The sequence below is a fragment of the Mytilus californianus genome, unplaced genomic scaffold (genome assembly GCF_021869535.1).
Source record: "Mytilus californianus isolate M0D057914Y unplaced genomic scaffold, xbMytCali1.0.p SCAF_5, whole genome shotgun sequence".
In the NCBI taxonomy this organism is placed as follows: domain Eukaryota; kingdom Metazoa; phylum Mollusca; class Bivalvia; order Mytilida; family Mytilidae; genus Mytilus; species Mytilus californianus.
Window position 1 is genome coordinate 48,874,150 of NW_026262701.1, and position 26,999 is coordinate 48,901,148.

At 32.6% G+C, this 26,999-nt stretch overlaps 2 protein-coding genes across 3 annotated transcripts; both read right to left on the reverse strand.

The window, feature by feature from the left end:
• Positions 1-1,112: 1,112 nt before the first annotated feature.
• Positions 1,113-2,237, reverse strand: LOC127702014 (M-phase inducer phosphatase 1-like). The gene is made up of 3 exons (XM_052205991.1): positions 2,213-2,237; positions 1,964-2,059; positions 1,113-1,711 (listed from the first exon to the last, which is right to left on the reverse strand). Exons 1-3 carry the CDS (start codon positions 2,235-2,237, stop codon positions 1,113-1,115), a joined length of 720 nt encoding a protein of 239 aa, XP_052061951.1.
• An 8,175-nt stretch (positions 2,238-10,412) lies between these two features.
• LOC127702411 (uncharacterized) lies at positions 10,413-26,039 on the reverse strand. 2 transcript variants are annotated; one of them, XR_007982413.1, is made up of 5 exons: positions 25,885-26,039; positions 14,720-14,785; positions 13,085-13,171; positions 11,227-11,361; positions 10,413-10,952 (listed from the first exon to the last, which is right to left on the reverse strand). XR_007982413.1 is itself a non-coding variant. In XM_052206618.1 (5 exons), the coding sequence occupies exons 1-5, from the start codon at positions 24,432-24,434 to the stop codon at positions 10,731-10,733; spliced, it is 810 nt and encodes a 269-aa protein (XP_052062578.1). In that variant the 5' UTR covers positions 24,435-24,458; the 3' UTR covers positions 10,413-10,730. The 2 variants fall into 2 exon arrangements, 1 of the variants encoding a protein (XP_052062578.1); XM_052206618.1 differs by lacking the exon at positions 25,885-26,039 and adding an exon at positions 24,135-24,458.
• Positions 26,040-26,999: the final 960 nt, after the last annotated feature.

Below are 26,999 nucleotides of genomic sequence, written 5' to 3' on the forward strand. Positions count from 1 at the left end.
AAACTTTCACAATTTGCCGGAAAAAGAATTCTTCTTATATTTTCATCTTTTGCGTTTACATTTACAGACCACGATATAAAGCCTGAACTATAACCACTGACAGTAAGGAGGAATAATACTTAAGGCCATCGTATAACAGACAGCAACCAAACGACACAAAACCCCCAAAAACATATATGTACATGCATTCAGCTTTGCTTTCCAAAAAAGAGAAGCACCTGAACTTTTTTAGTAATTTTGTAAAATCGGGAAAACGAGTTTTTAAAGGTATTACGGTTACCGTTATTTTAAAGTAAAAGAACAGCAATTCCGTTCTTTTGAATTTTGTAATGTGGCGTTGTGATTTTGTGTCGTGAATTGATACACATTATAAGATATCCATTTTTATATTGGATTTACTTTCGTTAATCTCAAATATATACTTTAGTTCACTGCGAAGAAAAGGAGATGTACCGTATACGCCAATGAAGTACCAACCTAAGGACAAAAATAGTCAAAATTTCAATGTTATTATAATCTCTCCTCATACATTCTTATTACAAACCAGCAGCTATTCACTGTCTTCCTGTAACAGTAGCAGTTGGTTGTCGTATTTAGTTATTTTCAATGATGTTATATCCTTAGTTTTCTTTTTTTCAATTATTTCACATTATGTTTTTTTTTCGGTGCCATGTACACATACAATGTATAACATGTCTTGTGGTGTGGTTTATGCTCATTGAAGACGGTGATACGGTGACCTTTGAGTATTCACTTCCGCGTCATTTTGTATGCTTTTCTATGTACATTTGACGTATTTAACTTAATTTTCCATGAGTCGGTTGAATACACCATAGAAAATAATTCTGACTAAGGAAAAAGTAGGAGGCAACAAGAGAAAATAAAAATCGTAAGCCGAAGGTCAAAGTAAAATTGAAAGACAAATCCTGTAAATGTGCTCGTCAATCTTTTAAAAGAGAGGCGAGACAATTTTTGTTTTACTGTTCTATCCCAATTTACTATCAACTGATTAACGATTAAAAATGAACACGTACAATAATAAAATATGCTATAATTTAATATTATATATAATTGTACAAATAAATAAAGATTTAGCACTTTTAATTTTTATGTCAGTAAAACAGACGACCGGATGATGATCTCACTCGTTTTTGGCCAGCATACCATGATTTAGATTTTGACCGGAAATGACGCAGATCGTCTTTATGATCTTTGCTTAACATTGGAACGTAATCCATAGGAGTACACAATGTCTTATAACTTCCATAAAACTCTTTGTATCCTCCCTTTAAAATATAAAGTTCAGGAAAATACAGGGAAGGATAATTTTCAGCATTTAATTCTCTGTCATGATTACGAAGAAAGCGGCACATTTTTGGTCCTCTCTCGGAAGAAAACTCACAATGGAAAATAATGATGTCACGCTTTCCATCTGAGCGGGATGTATTTGGATTTTTTAATAGTTCTAAAATATCGTCCTTATTATGAATATTTTCAGCGCCTGGTATGTGACCACCTTCAAACTCATACGAGTATCTACTGTCTAATATACGAAAGCTGCCAATTGTATGCTCGTATTTCCCGTTTAAAACATCATTCATGGTGGCTGGAGTTATGTATCTTAGGTCATGGCAGTGCCCCTGAACGGTTGGTAAACAACATTCTTCTCTTCCATCTCCAGTGAGTACGGCGCCTTGAACTAAGACGTCTTCTGTTTTAGTATCGTTGTGTTTAATGGCGTCAGCTGACAAGTCTTTACTAGTACTGAGAATCTGTGCATCAAACGACAAAGATTTTTTCAGTAATAGTTTTTGAGACCTGATGTACCTTCTCTTACTGTAAGATACAGGGGTGTTACAGTCGGTATTGGTGTCTAATTTGTCGGCTCTCTTTCTCTTTGAGCTAAAGTCTGATTTGAACAAACTTAGCGACGGTGAGTCGTCAAAATCAGTAAAGTTCATACCTAGTCCAGAATCTTCGTCAAACAAGCTTTTTATAAAGTCTGGAGTTTTTGGAACTTTATGACAGTTATCTCCGGTTGAACAATCCATCTCATTGACTGAAATAAAGAAAAGAACAATGAAAACATTTTTTTCTAATAAATTTTGTTTATTTTTGGATTGCATGAAAATCGTTCAAATAATTGCAAAATAATAAAAATGTAATGGTCGGAATATAAAAACATATTAGCACGAGATACAAGTAAAATTACCAAACATGCCGAGCTTTTTCCTCATGATTTAGGCCGGGAACAAAGAAGGCTTTAATACGAAAATGTATATGATTATATCTTTTATACTTGCTAGTATATGGTAATACCTTCGTATACTGTAGCCCTAAATAATGTTTGTTTGGACGTAAAGCTGGGTTTTGCGCTCTCAAACCTTTTATAATATCCTTGGTTTTCTATACTCGGTAAGTTTCGAGCGTTCATGATGACTGTTTGTCCGGAAAGTGGAGAAATGCGCACGCAAATTTTTAATTTAAAAAATAATGCAGCTGAAATGCAAGTTTCGAGCGTTCATGATGACTGTTTGTCCGGAAAGTGGAGAAATGCGCACGCAAATTTTTAATTTAAAAAATAATGCAGCTGAAATTACGTTATTTACACCAATAGTGTGTAAGCCTGAAAAGCTTTAAAATTGAAAATAAAAGTGTTGTATTATATAAAAACAAATATTTTTAACCAAATTACATTGCTACAAAAACAGTTTAAAGAATAAGGAGATGTGGTATGATTGCCAACGAAGCAACTAACCATCAGAGTCCAGGTTATATTATTATATGTCACGAAACGGCTTCCGAAAATGAACAAAATCCATGCCGTATAGTCTGTTCATGCTTAGTTATATAAATGATATCCTTATTACAAACAATTATGTATATCTGAAATAAGTTGAAAATATTTTGCAATGATTATCATTTTTTATAAATTAACTTACTTTTTTCGAACATTTTAATTGTGACCAGACAGTATTAGTATTGGCAGATGTCAGACAGAATATGACTAGTGTTGTAATCGACGACTGTTTTATATTCTCAGCGGAAAACAAATCCCAATTACATCTAAACATTTGTAATACCCTTTATGAGATGTAATTATGACTAATTATATTGTATATTCCATTGTCGCACAGGCAGATTATGTTGTAAAAAAATTGTAAACGAACGGTGAATCGCATAATTGACGTCTGCAGGGTGTACATTCCAAGATGTTTCACTTTAAGATGGGTGTAAAGTTTATCTTTTAAATATTATAACCATAGGGTTAGGAAATATGTATATACATGATATATCACAAAAGACTGTTATCTGCAATAATCTGTTTCGTTTATAATTATAATATATTTGATGTTTGGATCTCCAAAATATTCAGACAATATCATTAAGTGATTTTTTTTTTATTTTGGAAAAAGGAGGGGGTATAATATCAGATGGTCGTTTCCTTAATTTGATTTATTCTTTTATTTAGTCTGACGTCACGAGTATATCTCCTCGACTAAGATTAACAAGTCATCAGAATTTGAATATTGAACTGCTAACAAATTAATTAGATGTTCATCCCCAGAAATGTCAACTTCTTCGAATGATCAAGACGGTCTCTGTTATTTTTAACGCAGCTTTGATGCATATTGTTGAGACTTAATGTCTATTGTACAATCAATAAGGCGTATTATTTTACTTGATTATTATTGAAACCATTAAAAAAAAACAATAACAAAAAAAGAATTTGTACTGCGCGTAGGCAGAAAAACTGTCTGGGAAAGTGAACGTTGTAAAAATAACCCCTTTTTCATTGGGAAAGTGTGCATAAGTTAAATAACCGGCAATGTGTAGGTAATTTTAACTAGCCCTTTTAAATTTGGTGTGCTTTTATTTTGCACGTCGAAGAAATAACTAGTTGTCGTCTGGTGAAAATGGAGGCTGCCAGAAGATTTGGTTGCAGTTCTGATTTAGACTTTTAAAATATTCTACATGTACAACCAAAAGACTGTATAATGTATTAAACTTAAAATGTTCATGTGAAGTAATTATTTGTCTTATAATAAAATAGACTGTACTTACAACTGTACATGGTAAAAAAAATATAATTATTTACAAAATTTCCTTCCTTTTTTCCCCAAAACTAGCTTTAGAGTATATCATGAATTTCTTCAATTTCAATTCTCTAAGAACGAATGATAAAATATTTGAAAATTCTACAATATTTATAATATTTCAAACGTCAAATTATAAAAGGTGAGAAAATAAAAGACAAGTACTTAACGAGTTTTAAGTATTTTGCTTGACAAGTACTTGGTATTGTTTGGAGCAGACACATGCAATTTGGATGTTGTTTTAGTCTTGTTAATTGATCTTACAGGTATGTTAATTACAATTATGGAGTAGGTCCTTCTATGTTTTGACTATTATTCAATTTTAATTTTATTTGTATTTTTGTTTTATTTTCATTAGTTGGTGAATTATTGAAAATATTTTTTTATCCAAAAAAAAAAATCTTCTGTTATTACAAAACTCTTTTATTTTCTGAGATTCTTTTAAATGAAAATTGACCTGGAAATGATGAGTGTGTGTTTTGGTGTTTTGGTAAGATGCAAGAACAAATGTTTAAGTCTTTTTCAGAATTTTTGGCAGAATCATTTATGTAACGGTTATTTTCTGAAGAAAAAAAAAGAAGGGAGTCAGAGGTATTGTGTAAATGTTAAACCGTATCCGACAATGGTTGTGAAAGAAAAAATGTTATTCCTTTGCAACATCATTACACTAGTTACTGGTCTCAGATTGCAATGAAATCTTACAGCCTTTTAAAAGACTAACAAGACTATCAAATGATAAGAAAAATATTGATTTGCCGCACCATTTAAATAATACTGGATTCCCCGTCTTTTATTTTCCGAAGATAAATTTGAGAAAAAAGAACACCACTGGGGAAAATATGATATCCGTAACTGCAGTTACGGATATCCGAAGATGGCGGAAATGTTTCTGGTCAATATTTCTTTTGTCAATTCTATAATAGTTATGTACTATTCTTCGGTATTTTTTATCATTTTTAACGTATTACTAAATTTGAAACTGAAATACTAAGTGTTTTTTCACAGTTCAACCGCTAAATGGAGAAAACAGCCGTCCACAATATCGCGATGATATGGGTAACTGAAGTAAATAAATTGTCGATGATATACGTAACTGGAAATATTGATATCCGTAACTGATTTTATTTCTAAACAATGCATTCATGTTTGAAATGAAATAAATGTCTCCGGTTATCAAAATTGTAATAAATCGGAATCTGAATTTTTCTTGGAAGTGTTTACAAATATTATGTGAAAATATATTGATCAAGCTACCAATTTTGTATTTCTTTATAGTCAGCAGCATGCATAGTGCGCTAGAGGAAGGAAATTGGGTAGCTAATTGCAGATGAAATATGGGTGGCAATCAAGACATACATATCGCTTATAAGGAAAAAAAAAGAAAATAAAAAGATATCAAGTAAAATTGAAAACGGACAGTCCTTTAGCAAATGGCAAAATCAAAATCTAAAACACATCAAACGAATTGATAACAACTGTCATATTCTTGACTTGATACAATCATTTGCTTATGTAGAAAATGGTAGATTAAACCTGGTTTTATAGCTAGCTAAGCCTCTCACTTGTACATGTATGACAGTCGCATAGAATTCCATTATATTAACAACAATTTATGAGCAAAACAAACAGACATGATAGGTAAAAATGTCAAAAATTGGGGCACAACGGTCAACATTGTTCTATAATCTTAATCACTTTAAAACAAAATTTAAAACTATTTCAACAAAGAAAAACAAAATGGCATATAGACTCTTTATAGATAAAGTTCATGAGCGAAAATTAATGTTAAGAGTACAAATTGACGATAGCACCATAACACAACGGCGGGATGTATAAATACCGAGCCACGCCCCAAAACTATTCAAACAATAACATAGAGTAAAGGTTAACAATTTACAAAGACAAATACAAATATCACTATAACACGTAATTTAGATGATAAGCAACGTCAGTACCAAGAATCTAAATTTCAATACCCCCAAGAGTGACTGGGGAATAGAAATATGGTCTCCATTGGTCTTCCTCCCCTAAAGCCATAGACTTAGTGAGGCGTCCGTTTGGCTGTGCGGGATTTATCAAGTACGCATCCACTTCCGGTCAGAATGGGGACGTTAAGTCCGATGCCTCGTGTAGAGAGAATGCCATGCCCTTTGCACGTTAAAAACCCTTGTAACAACTATTGGAGAGGCCATAGGTGGCCTGTTGCAAGGCCAAATTTCCGTCCCTATCCAATTTACCATCATTTTCCCGTGGCAGTCCAAATTTCCCCGACCTTCATCCCGGACGGCCTCTATTGTAAGACCTACCTACTGTATCTTTTGTTAACTTGTTCTCGTCCTGAACATATATAAAAAGAAGATGTGGTATGAGTGCTAATGAGACAGCTATCCACAAGAGACCAAATGACGCAGAAATCAACATGCAATTATAGGTCACCGTACGGACTTCAACAGTGAGCAAAGCCCATACCGCATAGTCAGCCATACAAGGCCCCGAAATGACAAATGTAACACAATTCAAACGTGTCAACTAATGGCCTTATTTACAAAACAATTAACGAAAAATAGATATGTAACAAAGCAACAAACGACAACCACTAAATTACAGGCCCCTGACTTGGGGACAGTCAAATTCGGAATGTGGCAGGGTTAAACATGTTAGCGGGCGCCAAACCCTCCCAGTAAAACCCAAGATATATGCGGTTTACAGAATAGAGAATAATCCCTCCCCCCCCCCCCCCCCCCCCCAAAAAAAAAAAAAGAAGAACAAAGAAAAATGGGCAAACAAAATAAAGATTAGAGAGTTAACCTTACGTCCTTCTCCTGCATTGTGTCAGAAATTATTACAACACTGATAAAACAGTCGTGACAGATTTCAAACCAAGATAACCATTGACAACAAAAAGCTCTGCAATAATGGAAAAAAAGAGAAAACAACAAGTAATAAATTAATAAAAGTCAGAAGCGCTATTCTGGATTTATCTTCATCATTTATGCTCAGAGCCGATTATTTGAAAGCCAAGGATGTAAAAGAACAGAAATAGTTGACAAGCTATATGACCAAATGGGACCTAAATAGATAGCCAAATCAGTCAAAGGTCAACTTTGCCTGATAGAGTTGAAACCTTCGTTTCTTTATAATTTCAAAATTTATAAATAACAAATGACGGGGATTGTTGAATCAAAACGTCTCTTTCGCCTGCAAGATTCCTACGTCTTCAGTTTCATATTTGTAAGACCCATAATTCATTACAATTTAAAACAAAAAAATATTGGTAAGGGCTGGAAGACTGATGCTTATGAGTTTGCAAATAATAACACGACTTCAGTGACAATCCAAAAAAAGAAATACTTGTGTCATCTGGTCGGCACAAATTATATGATTGAAAGCCGACCAGTCTTTTACTCTTACTTTGCGTACTTGGCGGAGAAGCAGGGCAAGAACGTTTGAAAGATTAATGTGTTCTCAATGTGAGCTCTCTGCCACAAAACCACCGATATGATTATAACAAATTATAAATACAATATTATTTAGTTTCTTGTTTTTGATATGATATTTGTTCTTTTTAATAATCTTTTTAATACGGTCTGTAATTTTTTATTTGGAGTTTATTAGGACCACCGAAAAAAATAGCCATAAAACGGTGTTTTTTTCTTTCTTCTTTAATTGGTTATGGCAAACAAAAGTATTATAAACATGGACTTATAAGTATGTGAAAAATAGTTAAATGGAGGATTTGAAATGTTTTTGGTTTCCAAAATTGAAAATGGTAACTAAAACGGACCCTGCACAATCAAAAGCTTGACATAGCGTGTGGACCGGTGCCTTTTGTTGAGGAGTGTTTGTTGCCCTTTGAATGTCTTGGTTATTTTTGTGTTGGGGTTATTACCTAAATGACGTATACACACATTCCTTTTTTATGATGAAAAAGATAATTTCAAGTATTTCTTTTGGTTTTTTAGAATCATATTTGTTAGTGGTGCTAATCGTATTGTAATTTGTTGGTTTTGCTCATTATTGAAAGCCATACTGTGACCCATAGCTGACTTCTATGTCATGTGGTCTCTGGCGATGAGTTGTCTCATTGGAAATCATTTTTTTCATATTTATAACTGATACATGTTATGAGGTGATAGCTGTTGCTCAATTCTATCCTTTTAAATATGTATTTTATTGTTGTTTAAGAATGACAAAGTCACAATAAACTAAAAAATGCATAAGGACTTCGATATAGATATTTTCTTATTGTATGCGTGAACTTCATCGAAAGAGAAGTAATGGATCCAAATATAAATAAATACGTGTGCCAGGCATCTGCTGTTTACAGAAAAACAGTATCAAAGTCGACTCACTTTCAATGCATTTACGCTCCTGTCTATTAAGACGGCAATGCATTTTATCTATTTTAATCTAGAGAAATAAGGCGTTCATTGGTTTTATACTATGAAATTTTATGCGACTGTCATATAAGTGAGAGGTTTAGCTAGCTATAAAACCAGGTTTAATCCACCATTTTCTACATACATGTAAGAAAATGCCTGTACCAAATCAGGAATATGACAGTTGTTATCCATTAGTTTAATGTGTTTGAGCTTTTGATTTTGCCATTTGATTAGGGGCTTTCCGTTTTGAATTTTCCTCCGACTTCGGTATTTTTGTTATTTTTCTTTTTGTCATCTTTTTTAATGAGTTACTAAGTTCCCACAATTTTATCATTTTTCGTGTTAATGGGCTTATCAGAGTTTACATTGTATTTTATTTGCTCTTACACGGACTTGTACTTCAGTATCTTCCAAGAAAAATATAACTTGAAAAAATCTAATATTGAGCATATTGTTTTAATAATTCAATCACATTTTCTATTCTAAGTGAGTTATTCAGTGTGCACCACATTTTTTATGTTATTTCTTCATAGACAGAAAAAAATATTACATTCATTCCTTAAATAATGATTACGAGATTTTAAACGATTAAGCATATACATATATATAGGGCGTATCCGTAGTTTTTTTTATCGGTGTCAGTGTCACAAAGAGGGATGATTGTTTCATGTTAGTAATTCTGATTTTGACGTTATGACTGAGTGTGGATTCGCATGTAGGGTTATCTTTTATGGTAATATTCTTTATAACGCACAAAAATGTGTTCATTCACCTCAAAAGCTAACCAAACCTTTAAACAGACATCTTTTTATTTTTATATTATTCAGAAGTGATATACGTAGTAACGATACTGTTGTCAGGTCATTAAAGATGGCCTATTTTGGTATTAATATTGATTCACTCATAGGGTCTTTGCATCGGAAATAACCACATGTATTATAAAACCAGTTGTTGACATGATGCTGGTTATGTTCTTCTCTTATATTTTATGATGGTACAATGTATGATACTAAACCCATAAAGGGATGGATTGTGCTTGATTTTCATATGATTAAGATATAATCTTTCAATCATTTTAATTGAAGTTTGGAGCTGGCATGTCAGTATCTGTTAGTAGTCCTTTGTTAATGTATGTTTCATTGTCATTCTGCTTAGTATCTTCTGTTACCTATTCTAATATCGGACTCCAACTTCTTTTAAACTGGGTTTTACTGTACGTATTGCTGGCTGTGTGTTTGTTTATTCTACATTGGTAAGAGGTATAGGGGGAGGGTTGAGATCTCACAAAACATGTTTAACACCGCCGCATTTTGCGCCTGTCCCAAGTCAGGAGCCTCTTGCCTTTGTTAGTCTTGTATGTTTTGTTTTTAAACTTTGTTTCATTTATATGTTTCGGAGTTTAGTGTGACGTCCATTTTCGCTGAACTAGTTCACATTGTTATTTAGGTGTCAGCTGAAGCCCGCCTCCGAATGAAGGATTTCTCGCTGTGTTAAAGATCCAATGGTGACCTTGGGTGTTCTGCTCTTTGGTCGGGTTGTTGTCTCTTTGATACATTTCCTGTTTCCATTCTCAATTTTATGATGCATGCATAGTAGGCAACCCTTACAATCTCAATAAACTCGGTCTTGTTACTTTGGCGTTCGTGCGATTCTCTCAGTTTTTGTTGTTACAAGGATTTCTCACTTGATTTACGAGATTTCAACACGACGTAAGTACTTTCGCATAAATTCACGTAAATGTAAGATATATTCTCAAAAAGTTGTTTTGATTTCTGCAAAATGACTACACAAGTAATCGAGAGAAAAAAATAATTGGAAAATAACATGGCATAATTGACAAAACGAAACTGTCAGTTGATTACGGAATTTGCAGAGTTAAACTCAGTAATCAATAGTCCAATAGGTTACAAATATCATTTTTTAAGAAGATAAATCGATAACAAGACTACTTTATTTGACTTAAAGATAATTTTTTATGTACAATTTAATTTTACTTTTACGTGAATGAAAACTAGAAAAGAAATATTTAAAAAAGCCGATTTTCTCACTCATTGACTATTTCTTACAACTAACTGTCATACAATTTCATTTCTGTTGGCAGGACGGTTGATATGTTTGAGTTAGTCTAAACTGGACGAATAATTACATTTCACTTCTTATAGAATTGTCGGTAACAGGAAATGGTTGATTTTTATCTACAGCAGGTGCAGTTGGGTGTACAAACTGCTGTGCATTTATGTTTTGTTACTGGTTACTGTCCATAGTATCCTTGTACTGGCATCTGATTTCCATGTGAATGACCTGCTTGTTGTTGGTAATTTGGCATATTTGCCGGCCGTTGACCATAGAATCCTTGCATTTGGGGCATCCACATTTGATGGTATCCTTGCTGGTTCCCTGTAGGTATTGGAGTGTTTGGCATGTTATAACTCATTCCAGATTGTGCTATGTTCATAAATATAACTTCTTGTTGCTGAAAAATATAATTGTATTATGTTACTGTTTGTTATATAGCCACTGGTTAATCTGTTGAATGTTCGGAACATATCATTAAATGTTATTCAACATGATTCTACATTGAGTAACCTGATGATTTTCATGAACGTGTGACCAATTGCTTTTTTATATTTATATTTCACGAGTAAAAATTAACGTAGCTTTATTCCTTACCTTTTGTGTTGATATAATACTACACATTTTAACACTCAATGTTCAAGGATATCGTTTAAAAAAATAAATATACTAACATTTCCCGTATTGAGCTGTGAACAACAGCAGCAGTGTGATGCAGCAACAATAGATATGATGAATTCGATGAAAGAAAATACAGCTAGGAAGACAGACACTGTAATGACACTTCCGGTGTTTGTAGAAAAAGCAACCTACAAGAAGAATCTTTCAATAAAAAATTTAAAACAATGTTAAATAAAACATTTTGTTTAAACCTTAAGGATGTACTTAGGTAAAATTTAAAAAAAATATAATTTAAAATTGATACTTTAAGTCAGAAGAGCATTAGTTAAGGAACAAAATAAGCTTAAAATATTGATAGGTTATGGAGCTCCCTTTAGATATATTTAATTTTTTGAAAAATGGCGGGAAAAGGCAGACTCCGACTTTTACCTTATATTTTCATTGGTATTATTTGGGTCTCAAATCGAAAGAAAAGAAATCTAAAATCTGCTAAAAGTTTGGTAAATGGCCTTTTATGAGCTATTGAAGTCTTACATGAAAAAAAAATGGGGCAAAATAGTTTACACTGTATCGTGGGAAAGAAAACAAGGAGTCCGAACATCTGACAAAAATTCCTAAACCTGGGTACATCCTTAAGTGTAATTACTTTCATCATTACATAGCTGATACTGTGTAATGTTATTACCAATACTGAGTGGATTTCTCTGCCCTAGTACTAACAGACCTTGAGAGTTTTATCAAGCCCAGTCAGTAGCTTATTTCCCAAGTACGAACAGAAAAATACTGATATTGCTCTAATAAAATTTACAATGATAAAACTAAGATAAGAATTAATAAGTAAACATATATTTAACATACATAACTCTGATTACTTGTCTTGGTCCTGATACAAAACGATTTCGATACGTACTATTCGTCGCAAGCGAACCCAAATAGTACTTTCTTTACCATTATAAAAAGGATAAGTTAATATATAATCTGTAAATATTATTGTATTCAATTTAAGTGTACATGTAATAGTATTTGAACATTTCAATTTAAACTTTGCGTTCAATGAAGCTAAATGCGATTGTCTCCCAATGTAGTTCAAGATCTGATTACTTTCACTTTTCATTGATTCATTTTTTGAAGTGCAGTTCAATGAACGAAGAGGAAGCTTTTTTTGTGGACAAAGACAAAAGAATTCTTCCGTTTTTCCTTTGTGTTGTTTAATTGATTGGTGATTGCTTTACGCCGCATCTTTTGTGTTGTTTACTAGGAGTTTTTCTCCTCAATATGATTTAATTGTATCATGAAAATAATGTCGTTTGTTGTTGTCTATCATTATCTGTTTTTCGTTCATTATTTTGTACATAAATCAGGCCGTTAGTTTTCTCGTTTAAATTGCTTTACATTTTGTCATTTCCGGGCCTATTATAGCTGACTATGCGGTATGGGTTTCACTCATTGTTGAAGGTCGTACGGTGACCTAAAGTTGTTAATTTCTCTGTCATTTGGTCTCTAGTGGAAACTAGTCTTATTGGCAATCATACTACATCTTCTTATTTTTATAGTTTCATTTCCTAAAATGTTTTCATAGTTTGTAGGTTGATTGACAATTGATATCCATGTCAGTTTTTTTAATAGTTAGACTAATTTGTTTCCAACTTTGTTTGTTAAAAGATGTTTAAGACTAAAAGAAACGGAAACACAATTTGTCAGAACAAATTTATAACCAGGAGAACAACTGAATTAATACAAAACTTTTTAGTATTTTAGAATTTTATATAGATGTTGAGAGAGTACAACAATATCAACTAATGATTTATGCATATACCACTGTCGTTCATTTACTTTTTTGTCAAAGAACAAATTAAACGGTTTAAACAGTGTAATTGGATGTACTACTTAATGTTGTTTCATAAAACTTACAATAAGGGCTCCGATAACTGCTAAACTAAACACAGTGGATGAAAACACAACTGTTGATATTATATTACAAACCAGAAACGCTATGGTCTACAAATTAAACATAATATTACTAGATTGTATTGACCTAATCCGACATTGTTAAAACAGACACATAAATAACGGAATATATTCATTGTTGATGATAACAAAAGTTTTATATTTGTTAGTTAGGTGGTTGTTGTTGTTGTCGGTTAGATTTGTTTTCCTACTTTGTTTTGACATAAATGTGGCCGATGCATTTATTTGTTTGAATCATTTCACCATTTTTAGGTATTTTTAAGCTGACTATACGGTATAGAACTACTTTTGCTTATTACAGAATGCCATACGATGACTTATAACTGCATAAATGATTGTGAGAGCTGTCTCAATTGCATGTATACAACGTCTCCTTATTTTATATTAATTTATATATCTATTTCTTCCAGAGATAGACGTTGATAAACGAAACAAATTAAAATTAGGTCGAAATGCCACAACTTTCTACATTGTTTTTTTATGGACTGATGAACTTTACTGGAAATAAAGGCAACAGTAGTATACCGTTGTTCGAAAACTCATAAATCGATAGAGATAAAAACAAATCCGGGTTACAAACTAAAACTGAGGGACACGCATCAAATATAAGAGGAGAACTACGACACAACTAAAAACATTTAAATGTAACACACACAGAAACGAACTATAATATAACAATGGCCATTTTCCTGACTTGGTACAGGACATTTAAAAAAAAATGGTGGGTTGAACCTGGTTCTGTGGCATGCCAAACCTCCCGCTTTTATGGCAACGTCAAACACAACACCAAAACGACAACATCACATGACAGGACCACAATACAAATAAATGGGAGAACATATAGGACAAAGAAACACACGAATAATAGCTAACAAAAGGTACTAGGCTTAAAATTCAATACGCCAGACGTGCGTCTCGTCCACACAAGACCAACCAGTGACGCTCAGATGAAAAAAGTTTGAAAGCCAAAACAAGTACAAAGCTGAAGAGCACCGAGGACCAAAACTTCCATAAAATTGCGCCTAACACGGCCAGGGTTTTCTGCCTGGGACAAGAACATCCTTATTATTTAGAATAATTTATAATTTTGCAAACAGTAAATTTTATGAAATGTCTAGTATCTAAAGTAGCTTGATAAGAAAATTTAGCTTATCACAATTATCTGTCATACTACTATTATATAGTCTTAAATTTTACAAAAATTCATATTTCATCTGTAGTTTTGAAACGAAAAAGAGAGGCGAAAGATACCAGAAGGACATTCAAACTCATAAGTCAAAAATAAACAACACCATGGCTAAAAAATAAAAAGACCAACAGACAAACAATAGTACACAAAACACAACATGAAAAACTAAAGACTGAGCAACACGAACCCCACCTAAATCTGGGGGTGATCTCAGGTGCTCCGGAAGGAGAAAAGAGTAGTGAAAAGCTCTGTTCCTTGCAACTGTTTGTATAATGAGTATAATCTAAACAAAAGTCATCAAAATGTTTTTACATTATATATACAGGGTAATGATCTAATCTTTTAAGATTGGTTTTTACTATAAAATTATCAATTTATGAAGTACATACTAAGCATCTCCAGCTTGATTGACGTTGATCTGTCATGCATAATGGTACACAACCTGTCAGTATAAACTGCAAATAAAAAAATGAACAACCTAGACAAAGGTGAATGAAATATCTTTGTTACATAACACGGACATCACAAAGATAATATAAGACTTGTCTATCACGGTAGGTATAGTGTCCGGCTTAGATCGAGGTTTTTCGAGTGATTTGATCGGTTTTTTTCGAGTGTGACCACTTTTTGTCTAGTGAATAGAATCAAAAATGCAAACAAACAGACTTCCTTTCTGGTAAAACGAGAAAAAAAAGATGCTAGAACCTTATATACAAGATCATAAAAAGTAAATTAGTATTTTTGATAAAAAGATATTATCAACCTTACATTATTTTGCTTTAAAAACATTTAATTTAGCCTTACATGCTTTAATCCAAAATATTGGTTAAAGCAATTTTATACACATACCAATGCAAATGTCAACAGAAATGTGCACATGGAATTTATGTCTATTTAGATATATATACACTTTACAAAAATTCTTGTTTTTGCATTGAAAAGGACATTTTGGAGAGTAAATTAATTTCTATATGTCTGTGTTTTTTCGAGTGTGTCCTTATCGAGTGAAAAAACTAAATTCCTTTGGCTTAAGATGTAATATGTCCACGGGTAGTAACCTCGTCATATCGAAAAGCGTTTAGTACAGTGATTTTGTCATAGTTTGGTTAAGATGAACATGGTTGTGTTAAGTGTTTTTGTTGACAAACAGTTTCAAAATATAAACATTCGAATAGTTTGTTAAAGGAACTAATGACAACAAATTCAAGCGGGTAAGTATCTTTGTTTATAGCTAATATGTTATCACATCAAAATTTGTATCATATAGTTATCAATTTGACACAGAATATGCTTGCGTATGTCAAAATTTAAAAGTTGTGATTCGTTTCTAATGCACAAAGAAAAGTGGTTTGCTTACTGTCTGCTACATCACATATTTTGTTATGATATAAAACTGCCGTCAATTTTCCCGAAAAACAGCCCCTAGTGCACACAATTTGAGATTACAGAATATTCGGTGTCATGGTTTGGTTCATTCGTGTCATGGTTTATTTCATGTTGAACATGGTTCAGTTATGTGATTCTATTCGTGAATGAAGGAAGAGTGTAACGATCAAAATAAACAGACATTATATATATTGAAATACTATTTTTTAAATCGTTTAATTTGGAATACAAAAGACATATATACGCACATTAAATGTAGTATTAAATATATTATTAAGTACATGCGGTCTGATTGCCAATGAGATAACTATCCACCCGAGACCAAAATGACGTAGATGTAAGCAACTATATGTCGTCGTATGGCCTTCAACAATGAACAAAATCCATACCTTTTAGCCAGCTATAAAAGGCTCCGACAAAATTATATGTATAAATAATTTAAATGAGAAAACCAATGTATTATACAATATTACAAAAACATAATCATTTTTATTCGTTCGTAATAATAATTGATAAAAGTGGACATTAAATCGGCTTCATTCTAATTCGGAATTGTGATTTTTCATATATTTGAATTCTGAACTTGTTTGTATTTTTTTTTTTTTTTTTTTATGTTTACTAATAGTTTGTAAAACAAATAAGTTTTAACTGTTGTCCACGTCACGCGTTAACTATTTGTTTCGTGGATGATTGAAGACTTATTGTGTCTTCTTGGTATCGTTTGGTTAGTTTTGTAGTTGGGATACTATAGCATGGGCGTATAACCCCACATCTCCTTTTATTCCTCATAGACTGGTTCAAAATAAAACAACAGATATATAGTTTAGTAGAAAAAAAAAAGAAGAACAAAAATTACTTTTTGACAAGCTGATACGTTTTGCAACTTTACAAATTGAACAAGTGATGCCGCTCACGATATCATCGACAGAGTCAATCATGGACAAATAATCTATGTGAAACAGAAGCAGCGCTTTCTGTTTTTTGTAATTATTATCTCAAAAGATAGTTTAAAAGAGCAGAGACTATTTAAATTATAAAAGCAAAATAACAAAAATACGGGACTTCGAGGTAAATTCTAAACGGAAAGTCCCTAATCAAATGGCAAAATCAAAAACTGAAACACATCAAACGAACGGATAACAATTGTCATATTCCTGACTTGGTACAGACATTTTTTTCTGTAGAAAATGGTGGATTAAACCTGGTTTTATAGCCAGCTTCACCTCTCATATGTATGACAGTCGCATAAAATTCCATTATATTGACGACGATGTGTGAACAAAACAAACAGACATAATAGTTAAAAATGTAAAAAAATAAAGGTACAGCAGGCAACATTGTGTTATAATCTTAGTCACTATAAAAACAAAACAAATATTTCAACAAAGAAAAACAAAAAGGCATATAGACAAAGCACATAAGCAAAAACGAAAGACAAGAATACTAAAATTTACCATAGCACAATAACACAATGACGGGATGTATAAGTACCGAGCCACGTCAAATGGATTGGGCCAAAAATAGACTAAACAGTTAAAGTAATAATTTACAAAGACAAAAAAAAAAAAAAGAGTACAATAACACGTCATTAAGATGACAAACAACGTCAGTACTTAGAATCTATACTATCGTTTATTATTTGTGAAGTTGAAAAGGAATATTTACCCACAAGGTCTTCCGATGAACTCTTTTGGAAAAAGGACGAGACGTTCTTTGACAAACCACTGGCTCATCAACTTTCTGCTCAGACACTGGTGACGGTTTACAAAGTCTGAGTAGCATCTGCAAGCTCTTGAATATCGAATGAGTTGGGAAATGTATATCCCATATGCAGGAGAAGTTGGTATATTGCTACTAAGGTTGGAAAAACTGATAATTTCAAAATTAAAATCGTCTTGTTTGTCATAAATTCTGGTACTAAGATGACCGCTCATGCCAAATTCGAGGTATAAGTCTAAAAATGAGGCAGAGGAAGCCGTGTCTGTTGTTCCTTTAATTTCTAGTTCTGAGGGATATATTAATGGAATTCAATCAGAAAAGTCTGGGGATTGTTAATGGAAAGAACAATATATATGAATGTGAAATTAAATGATATGGCTTCTTTGATCTTCTTGTTTTTTACAAATGTCTGAAGGAACTCCGACTAAATGAAGATAAGAAGACGTCGCTGCCGCACAGTTCGCTCTCATAGAAATACCGATAATTTGGTGACAAAGTCTACCTCCAAATTCAACAACTATGTTGTCAATAAGAAACTCCAGCGTACTGGTCACTTGTTCCTCTGTGTAGCATGTTTTATTTTTTTGTTCACTATTAACAAAATATGCCGTATGGTATCCAAAAGTAATAAACGTATAGCGTGCGCTACCATTTTTATGTTGAAAAGCATTGTAGATTTAAATTATTTCTTTTAGACGATTTTTCAATTACACATAGGGAATGGTGGTACACAGGGTTAAAAAATTAAACGTTTTGATAGAACTAATTTCAGAGAAAGATCGAGATTTACATTTATTCAGAAGTTCTTTAAGAGTTTTTTTTTTTAATCCATATATGGTTAATACCACTACGCGAGTAAACAGTTACACGGTATTTCTGAAAACCCTCTTTCATTGCAGAAAGAATCTTTGTCAATCTAATGGACAATTCTTTCGTCGAACATGCAGATGAGCTGGCAATGTACGGCTGTTTGTATGGAATTTTGTGAAGCTTAGGTATCCAATACAAACAAGGTAAGTCCTCCGATTTGCTGCTCAAAGTAATGTTCATTGAAGCTATTAAGGACTTATGAATCACCAAAATCTCATCCTTGTCAAATGATGTTTTTGTATGTGGGATTACATGAGTGCTTATTTATTCCTAATCCTTTTACAAGACACTCGTAGTAGTACGATTTGCATACTAAGACAAGTCACGAGTAGTTAAATTGTTTAATGTACGTTTTGCCAATTACAGCATCTAATTTTGGTTTAAAAGGCTTTTTTTCTTTTTAGTCAGTTGGTAAATTGTGTAACCTCGTTTAATTACAAGCGTTTTTAAACAAACTATCAATATTGAGCTGAAACAAATATATATTAATTTGGATCTAAACCATGACAAACTTGATCAAAACCATGACGAATTTCTAGACACTTAACCGAACCATGTCATAACTTAACCAAACCATAGCAATTTCGATAGTTTGCTTATTCTGCGTTTGTTTCTTGAAAACAACAATTCCAATGTAGATCGTTTGACTAACAATGCAAATTCAAACATCTTATTTGCTTTTTATTTGCTCGTTTGAATAGAACTGAGGCAATTGTTCGGGGAAGTAACTTAACACAACCATGTTCATCTTAACCAAACTATGACAAAATCACTGTACTAAACGCTTCTCGATATGACGAGGTTACTACCCGTGATGTCAGTGCATTTAAGTTTAAAGAACAATGAAAAGGTTCAAATAAAGTACTTTTCAAAGTACGAAACAATGCTTTAAACCTGTTTGATAATGATGTATTAACACGTACATTTCATAAAAATTCATCGTTCCTTTGCAGTCTGAAATCTTCATGTTAGTGTACCGATATGGATTTAAGTAAATATTTCGTGACGTAAACAATCTTTATGTGAGCTCAGACATGTTGGACTGAGACGTACGTACACATAGAGTGTAAAGCGGGTAAATGTGTTTTTTTTTACAGAAAATATATCCTAAATGTTTCATTTACTATTTGTCTTGATGGAAAATTAGCTATATTGGTGTATTCAGGAGTGTACAGAATTTTACACCGGTGTTGAAAATCTATACATACTGAGGCGCAGCCGAAGGTCGTATGCATTTTCAACACCGGTCTTAAATTCCGTACACCCTTGATTGCACCAAGATAACGAATCTATTTCTTAATTAGCTATCGTTTACTTTTTTATTCCCGGGAATACAATTTTTTAAAAATCTTATGACCAACTTCCATTTCCCATTTTTCAACACCGAAGTTGCTCTGCATTGTCAAATATTATCTTTTTTTATTTGTTGAAAATTTGAAAGTTTTGATTATTTGGGGAATATTTTTTTCTTCACTTGGATTTATTTTTTTTTTTGCAAAAAATTTGAAAAAAAATGTTTTTAATCCTTTTTGTTTTTGTTATTATTATTATTTCAAAAATTTTAATCTTTCAAATTTTTGCAAAACTCTTTGGACATAACTGTCCATATAGAATATACTCTCATTTTCAGTGAAAGTCTTAATTTTGTATTGAAGCTTACAGATTATTTATTTCGTTGTTTATTTAATACATTGGACAAGTCCCCGAGTTTATTATCAGCTCAGTAGTCAGTATTTCGGTATTGACATGTTGTATAACATACCTTTCTAAAATTATTTACCTCCAAGGGGGACAGTGGAATAGAATTATGGTCACTTAAGTCCTCTTCCGATCGACCCTTGGCAAAGTAAAACGTCTCTTGGTTGTGTGGGATGTTCAAGTACGCAGCAACGTCCGTGCAGAATGGGGCGCAGCCCGGCGTGTAGAGAGAGTGCTTCGCTCATAGCACGTTAAGAACCCTTGCAATAGCTCTTTGAATTGCCCGTAGGTGGCTTCTTGCAAGGCAAAATTTCTGTCCATATCCAATAAACTCTCATTTTCAGTGACAGTCTAAATTTCTCGACCTTTATCATGTTTACCCCGAACGTCCTCTGTTACAGGGCCTACTTATTGGATTTACTGTAAATTTGTTCTCGTCCGGAACATGCATGACACATTTAGCAACTGAACCATGTGAACGTTAAGCAACCAACAATCAATCATTTAGAATTATCCGTACATGAATTTAAAAATCATAAAGAGGCTAAGGTTTCAACTCAATCAGACAAAGATGAGCTAATTAGATGGATTTGGCTAATTTATAGGTCCTTTTGGTCATATAGCATAACATTCAAAGTGTTTTTTTTTTCATTTTTTATTAGATATTCCAGTCAATTCAAATGTTATTGTAATTTATTAATTTTTATTTTATTTTTTTTTTTTTTTTGGTGGGGGGAGGGGTGGGTACACTTTTAGTAGAATATTTGGATTCATATGGGAATTTTCTGATTGTTTACTCCTTTTTCTTAGTTTCCTTGCTCCTATGTTTTTTCGTCGCTGTAATATATAACAATCATTAAATATTATTGACTATAAAACAAAGGCAGCATGCAATGATTTAAAAGATAATGAGTCCCTGTATTCGGTTCTAACCACCGTTTTAAAACGGACTCATTGGTTTCTTATATATCGTAATACTGCTAGGTTATGGTAAAATGTTTTTAGAACAGAAAGTTATAATTAAATTGAAAATGGTTAAATTTGATCAACATACTAATTTGTTTTTGTCACTTATTCAGAATATATATTATTGTTTATCGCTAAATTACAGTTACAAACTAGAATAAGTCAGTTTTTAAGCCAAAGAATGTCTTTTTTCTTCTTCATATTTTCTTAAAAAAAAACCCGGACCATTTGTTAAAAAACCTAGACGTTTTAACTGTTGCTCTCGAAAAAACACGGACAATATAAAGAAGTGAATTTTAGGTTAAATACAACGAAATTGTGAGTCTTTTGTGCTCAAACTTGTATAGTGTTCAAAATAACATGGACGGTCATGAATAAAACTATCATAATTGCGAAATAGCAGTTAATTGGCCTGATCGCATTTTTGATCACTCGAAAAAACCCGATCTACACTCGAAAAAAGTGGACTGATTCACTCGAAAACACACGATCTCCGCCGGACATTATACATACCGTGTCTATCCAATCGGCAAACTCTATGTGCATTGAAGTGTATTGATAACTCATTGCCCATTCTTTCATCTTAAATCTTTTTTTAACAGTCAGGTTTCGTCTTTCTACTGTTTATTCAATTTGGGCAAAATATCTTTTAAAAGTTCAATTTTGAAACAATCTAACAAAATTTACAAACGACGATTCTTGACCAGGGGCGTAGCTAGGCCAAAATGATGTGTACTCAATGCCGGGGAAGGAAGTCATACGGCGAGGGGTCTGGGGCCGCTCAAGGCCCCCAGAAGCTCTGGAGTAAATGTGGCAAAATCCTGCATTCTCGCGATTTAGAGAAAGTAAACTTGGTAGAACTTGTATATATATTAGGTACAATTAAAATATATAGTGCCACCACTATATATTTTAATTGTTACCTAATCAGTCTCAACCCACTATATACATTAGAAAATTCAAATTTCTAAGCCAACACCGTGCAACTTAAATGGATTTTTTTATTGAGAAAATACATAAATAAATGGAATCACATTTCTCTATGTTTTATGTTATAAGAGAACAAACAGTCTTTCTTTTAGCTTTTAATTGTTAAAGTTAATTCTGAAAGTCAATGACCATTTCCTTTCCTTTCTCTACTGAAGATGTCCAAAAATGTGTCTGTTGAAATCTGTTTTTCACGGTATATGTTCAATAGACCAAGCCCAGATAAACGATTGGTTTTTCATTGTATTTCTCTAGTCTTCTCATGGTACCGAAAGATCGTTCTGTCGTTGCCGTCGAGACCGGCATACATGCATAAAGTTAAGTATATTAAGGTTTCCCGAGTATAAATCCTTGTTTATAATATCATAATTTGGAATTCTTTAACTATATATAAATACGTTTGAAGTCCCGAAATCTACAAGGAAAAGCCTCAAATTATTTCCGATTTCTATTTATCAACTTCCAAAACGAGAGTATTTTATTTTTACCAAGCAAGGAGAACAAGCACTTTAAATGAACATGGAGAATAAGCACTTTTAATCTCGAGGCACGTATAGTTAAATCGGGGGAACACGTTGAACGAGGCACCCGTCTTGCACGACCGAACGCAGAATAAAAAAGTAAAAACCCGTTGGTCGTCAAATAAAAAAAAAACGGCGAAGACGTTGCAAGAAAATTACCATTAACAATCTTAAGTTTAAATTAAGTTTGTCTGGACTGTTTGAAAAAATCTGTTCATGATGACGACCTATGTAGGACTATACATATCTCACAGGATAATCATAAGAATGACTTGTTGCCCAAGAACGTCATATTTTATTTCATCAGTTATTTTGAAATCTTCAGAAAAGATGTCAGGGTAAGGAGACATTGCAGCCGTAACAATTGTGTTCTGACACCCGAGGACTCAGCTATTTTAATTGTCTGCATCAGCAACACAATCACGATTGAAAAGAGTAGACTAGTTTCCGGAACGAAATATAGTTATAAAGTGACTATCAGCATATTTTTATAATACTTTTTAATTTATTCTATTACTTTAGTTTTATTCTTACTAGATTTGCCATATTTTTATTTTTGTCAAATTTTCGATGTGTACGCAACTGCGTTTTTGCGTACGGGTTGCTACGCGCGTGTTGACTATTCTGTTTTACCTCGAGTCATGAGGAAAACGTGTGTAAGATGAAAACTTAGAAAGAACAAATCAGAACAGCCAAATCAAAGGCTAGCTTTTTTTAAGGTAGAAACAAACTTAGTCTTAGGGTGATTTACTTATTTGTATGTGATTTTGAAATAACTGTCATGGGCAGTAAACAAAGTCAATTTTTGAAGGAATTCAACATTAACTTTGTTTGCGTATGTCCACTGTAAACAAAAATATTGTGTCCGATAAAAATCCAGATCAAAGGTAAATAGTGAATTTTCAATATGTTAAAATAAGTGCCCTTTCTGTATAGGACATTTAAATAAGTGCCCTTTTTGTATAGGACATTTAAATAAGTGCCATTTTTGTATAGAACACTTAAATAAGTGCCTTTTTGTATAGAACATTTAAACAAAATCATGTGAAAGATTACCAGCATATGGTATACATTTTACTTATATTTTAATAGTACATGTTTAATCAAATACACTAAATTATACGTCCTTTGTTTGACATAACATTCATTAAAAAATAAGAATTAACACACAACATTTTAATTATAACTGTAGAAAATGCCATTTTAGTTTTTTTTCAAACTTTAACAAAAGTATTTGATAAAAGATAAAATTAAAAACATACCGAATTCCAAGGTAATTCAATTCGTAGATAAAGTTAATTAAATTCTAAAAGAGAGGCGAAAGATACCAAGGGACATTCAAACTCATAAGTCAAAAGAGGGACGAAAGATACCAAGGGACATTCAAACTCATAAGTCAAAAGAGGGACGAAAGATACCAAGGGACATTCAAACTCATAAGTCAAACATATACTGACAACACCATAACTAAAAAAGAAAAAAGACAAACAATAGTACACAAAACACAACATAGAAAACTAAAAACTGAGCAAAACGAACACCGATCCAAAGTTACCATCACGTATCAGAAATGTATGTCACCATGTTTTAATATAAAATAAGAGATACTCCTGGGTGTGACTTAGAGGCATTATATGATTTAATAAATTTGACTTACCCAACCTGATAATGCCATGCCAATTAGATTCATTATAAGGATAGTGTTTGAATGTCCACAACGATAATATGTAGATCCAGACAAATGACCACCGTATCTGCTGTAGTAGTTATAATATTTGCAACCACTGTCCAAGTCGGTGCGGCATAGAATAGCTCCAACAATACAAAGGATACCATATACAAGACCTAGACCGATCTGTAGTCCACCCAGTATTCGAAGTGCTTTTACTCGTGATGCGCGTACATCTGGTTGTACTTGATGTGTTTGATTTGGACCTGTTCGAACATCGGTGATCATTATCTATGTAACATGTGTAAAGAAATCATGCAGAAAATAAAATATTTTAATTCGAAGACTTTGGTATCCATCGAAACATTGTTTTTGTCCCTAACATGTGGTAAACGTATCTAGATTTGAAGTTATGTGTTTAAACGTTACATAATTTTGTTGATAGAGATAGGGTCGTTGATCCAGTTGCAAAAGTTAACATCTTTGATCGGTGCATTTACTTATTTACATTTTATAAAGTTAAAAAATAATAAACATATATATTATTTGAAATATTCAATTCATAGCTAATATTGAGTATTCTTAACATTGATCGGTGATTGTTATTCAGGAAAGTCAAATTTTCGACAACTGCTTTCTGTACAAAAAGCCGTATTGAATTTTCACAGGATCAGTCTAGCGTAAAGACGCATGAATAATTAAGAAATATTATGGATCGAAGTCTCTGTAAACATGTGACGCGTGTGAAAAAGGAGAATATGATTGTCAATGTGGTTTATGATTTTATCAGATAACAGATAAAAATGTTTTCAACTTCTTCTCTTCCCAAACACAAAAATGATATTTAGTCACTAAATTGTTTCGCAAAAAACATGTTAAACCCGCATATTTTAGTAACAATACTTTCATATAACTATGTTATTGTAATTGATTGTTATTTGCCTAACCTCCAGTGCATCTATGTCCAAAAAACTCCCCGTAGGTCACCTTCAGATCATGCTAATAATTACTGCACTGTTATTTCAAATATAGAGAACGTGAAATTTTTTCGAAATTTTTGTATCGGAGTTACATGTGTAACGTCGTCCCATGCCGATGAGAAATAATTGCGAATTACTACATTCAACAAAGCAGAATGAGCACCCACAACAACATGGTTTTACATTATAAAAAAAAAGATATGGTAATGTTGCCAATGAGATAATTATCAATCACAGACAAAGGGACAGATGTAAGCAACTATATGTAACCGTACGGCCTTTAGTAATGAGCAAATATCATACCACGGGGCATCAAAGGCCATGGCATGACACAATTTGGACAAATTCAAACATCGAAAAAATAATAATGAATATTCAATATGTCGATTCTATGCTGTAATGATAAACGAAAATTTGGTATGACAGAAATTAAAAAAGCATTCAGTTAATATATACACTGTCTACATTGGAGAAGGAGAGAAACACAATGTCATACTTGAAATGTATCTGCATTATGCAATAATATCCTCTTAATAGGATATAACACTATTCGACATATATGGTTTATTGTTATCGATTCTAGCTTATTCTTGTTATTATTGATCAAGAATCTTTTCTATAACAAATTATGTATAAAAACAAACACTACAGCTATACAAGTACAATCAAATTCAATAAATATGTTTTACTCACTGCTGCGTTCACATAAATAATGTACGTAAAAGCCAGAATGAAAACAAATATACTTATATATATACAAATATTTCAAACTCCTACCCCTGTTTTGTCTCCTTCAAATACATCAAATCTTAAACTCCTTAGCAGTCATCCCAATGTTAAAGACCGATGAAATGATTTGTCAATCATAATTTGTTTAGCAATTTTGCTGCATATATTTTCTCTCAAGCATTGTGTTGAATAAGATTTAATCAATAAGCATCAAATAAATTAAATAAATTGAAAGTATCGTCTGCTAAACAAGAATTAACTTTCATTTAATTCTTATGACATGAGCGCCTTACTTTTACTTGCATACTATTTTCAACTTTAATAGCGGCATTTTTGTTTTTATTTGCTAAAGAATTGCATGTTTTTCGTGCTTTGTTTTGAACAAAGTATAATTTGATAAATAAGTCACAATGTGCACATATAGATTAATTAAGAAATAATTCATGGGGCTTGAATATATCGTGATTTTACCACGGGTTGGCCCTTTATGACAAATATTTTACCCTGAGCGATAGCGAGGGGTAAAATATCGGCATAAAGGGACAACCCGTGGTAAAATCACGATATATTCAAGCCCCCATGAATTATTTCGATTCTAATAGGACAAATACGGCAATTGTTTTGGATCGAAGCGCTCTATATGAAGGCATTATTTGCCGTTCCCATAAATAAACGCACTATTAAATTGACGTAAAAGACCGGAGCAAATTGAATAAATGACATGCTTAAACTATTTACAATAACATATTTAGATAGGTTTGGATGAATCTAAATGATAATTGTACTTATATGTCTTATATGTATACAAAAAAGGCTTATATAACACATTTTAGCATCGTTTGTTTACGCTTCCTTGTTGTGATGATTTTCGGTTTCACAAGCGTGTATTTTCCCGTAAAATGCTTATATTCTTACGTCATCGTTCTATGACGTCGGGTAGCTCATTCACAAAAAAGCATATGACGCGGGAGTACGATCGGAACAGCCCAAACAATATATTCATATTTTACCACGGGTGTGTACTCAAAGCGTTTGAAGAACGTCATGTTAGAATCATTGATTAGTGTCAAGCAATGTGTTTAACTAACGTACAGGTAATATGTTAGTTTACTATTTAATCGATGTGTGAGTGATTCATCGTGAA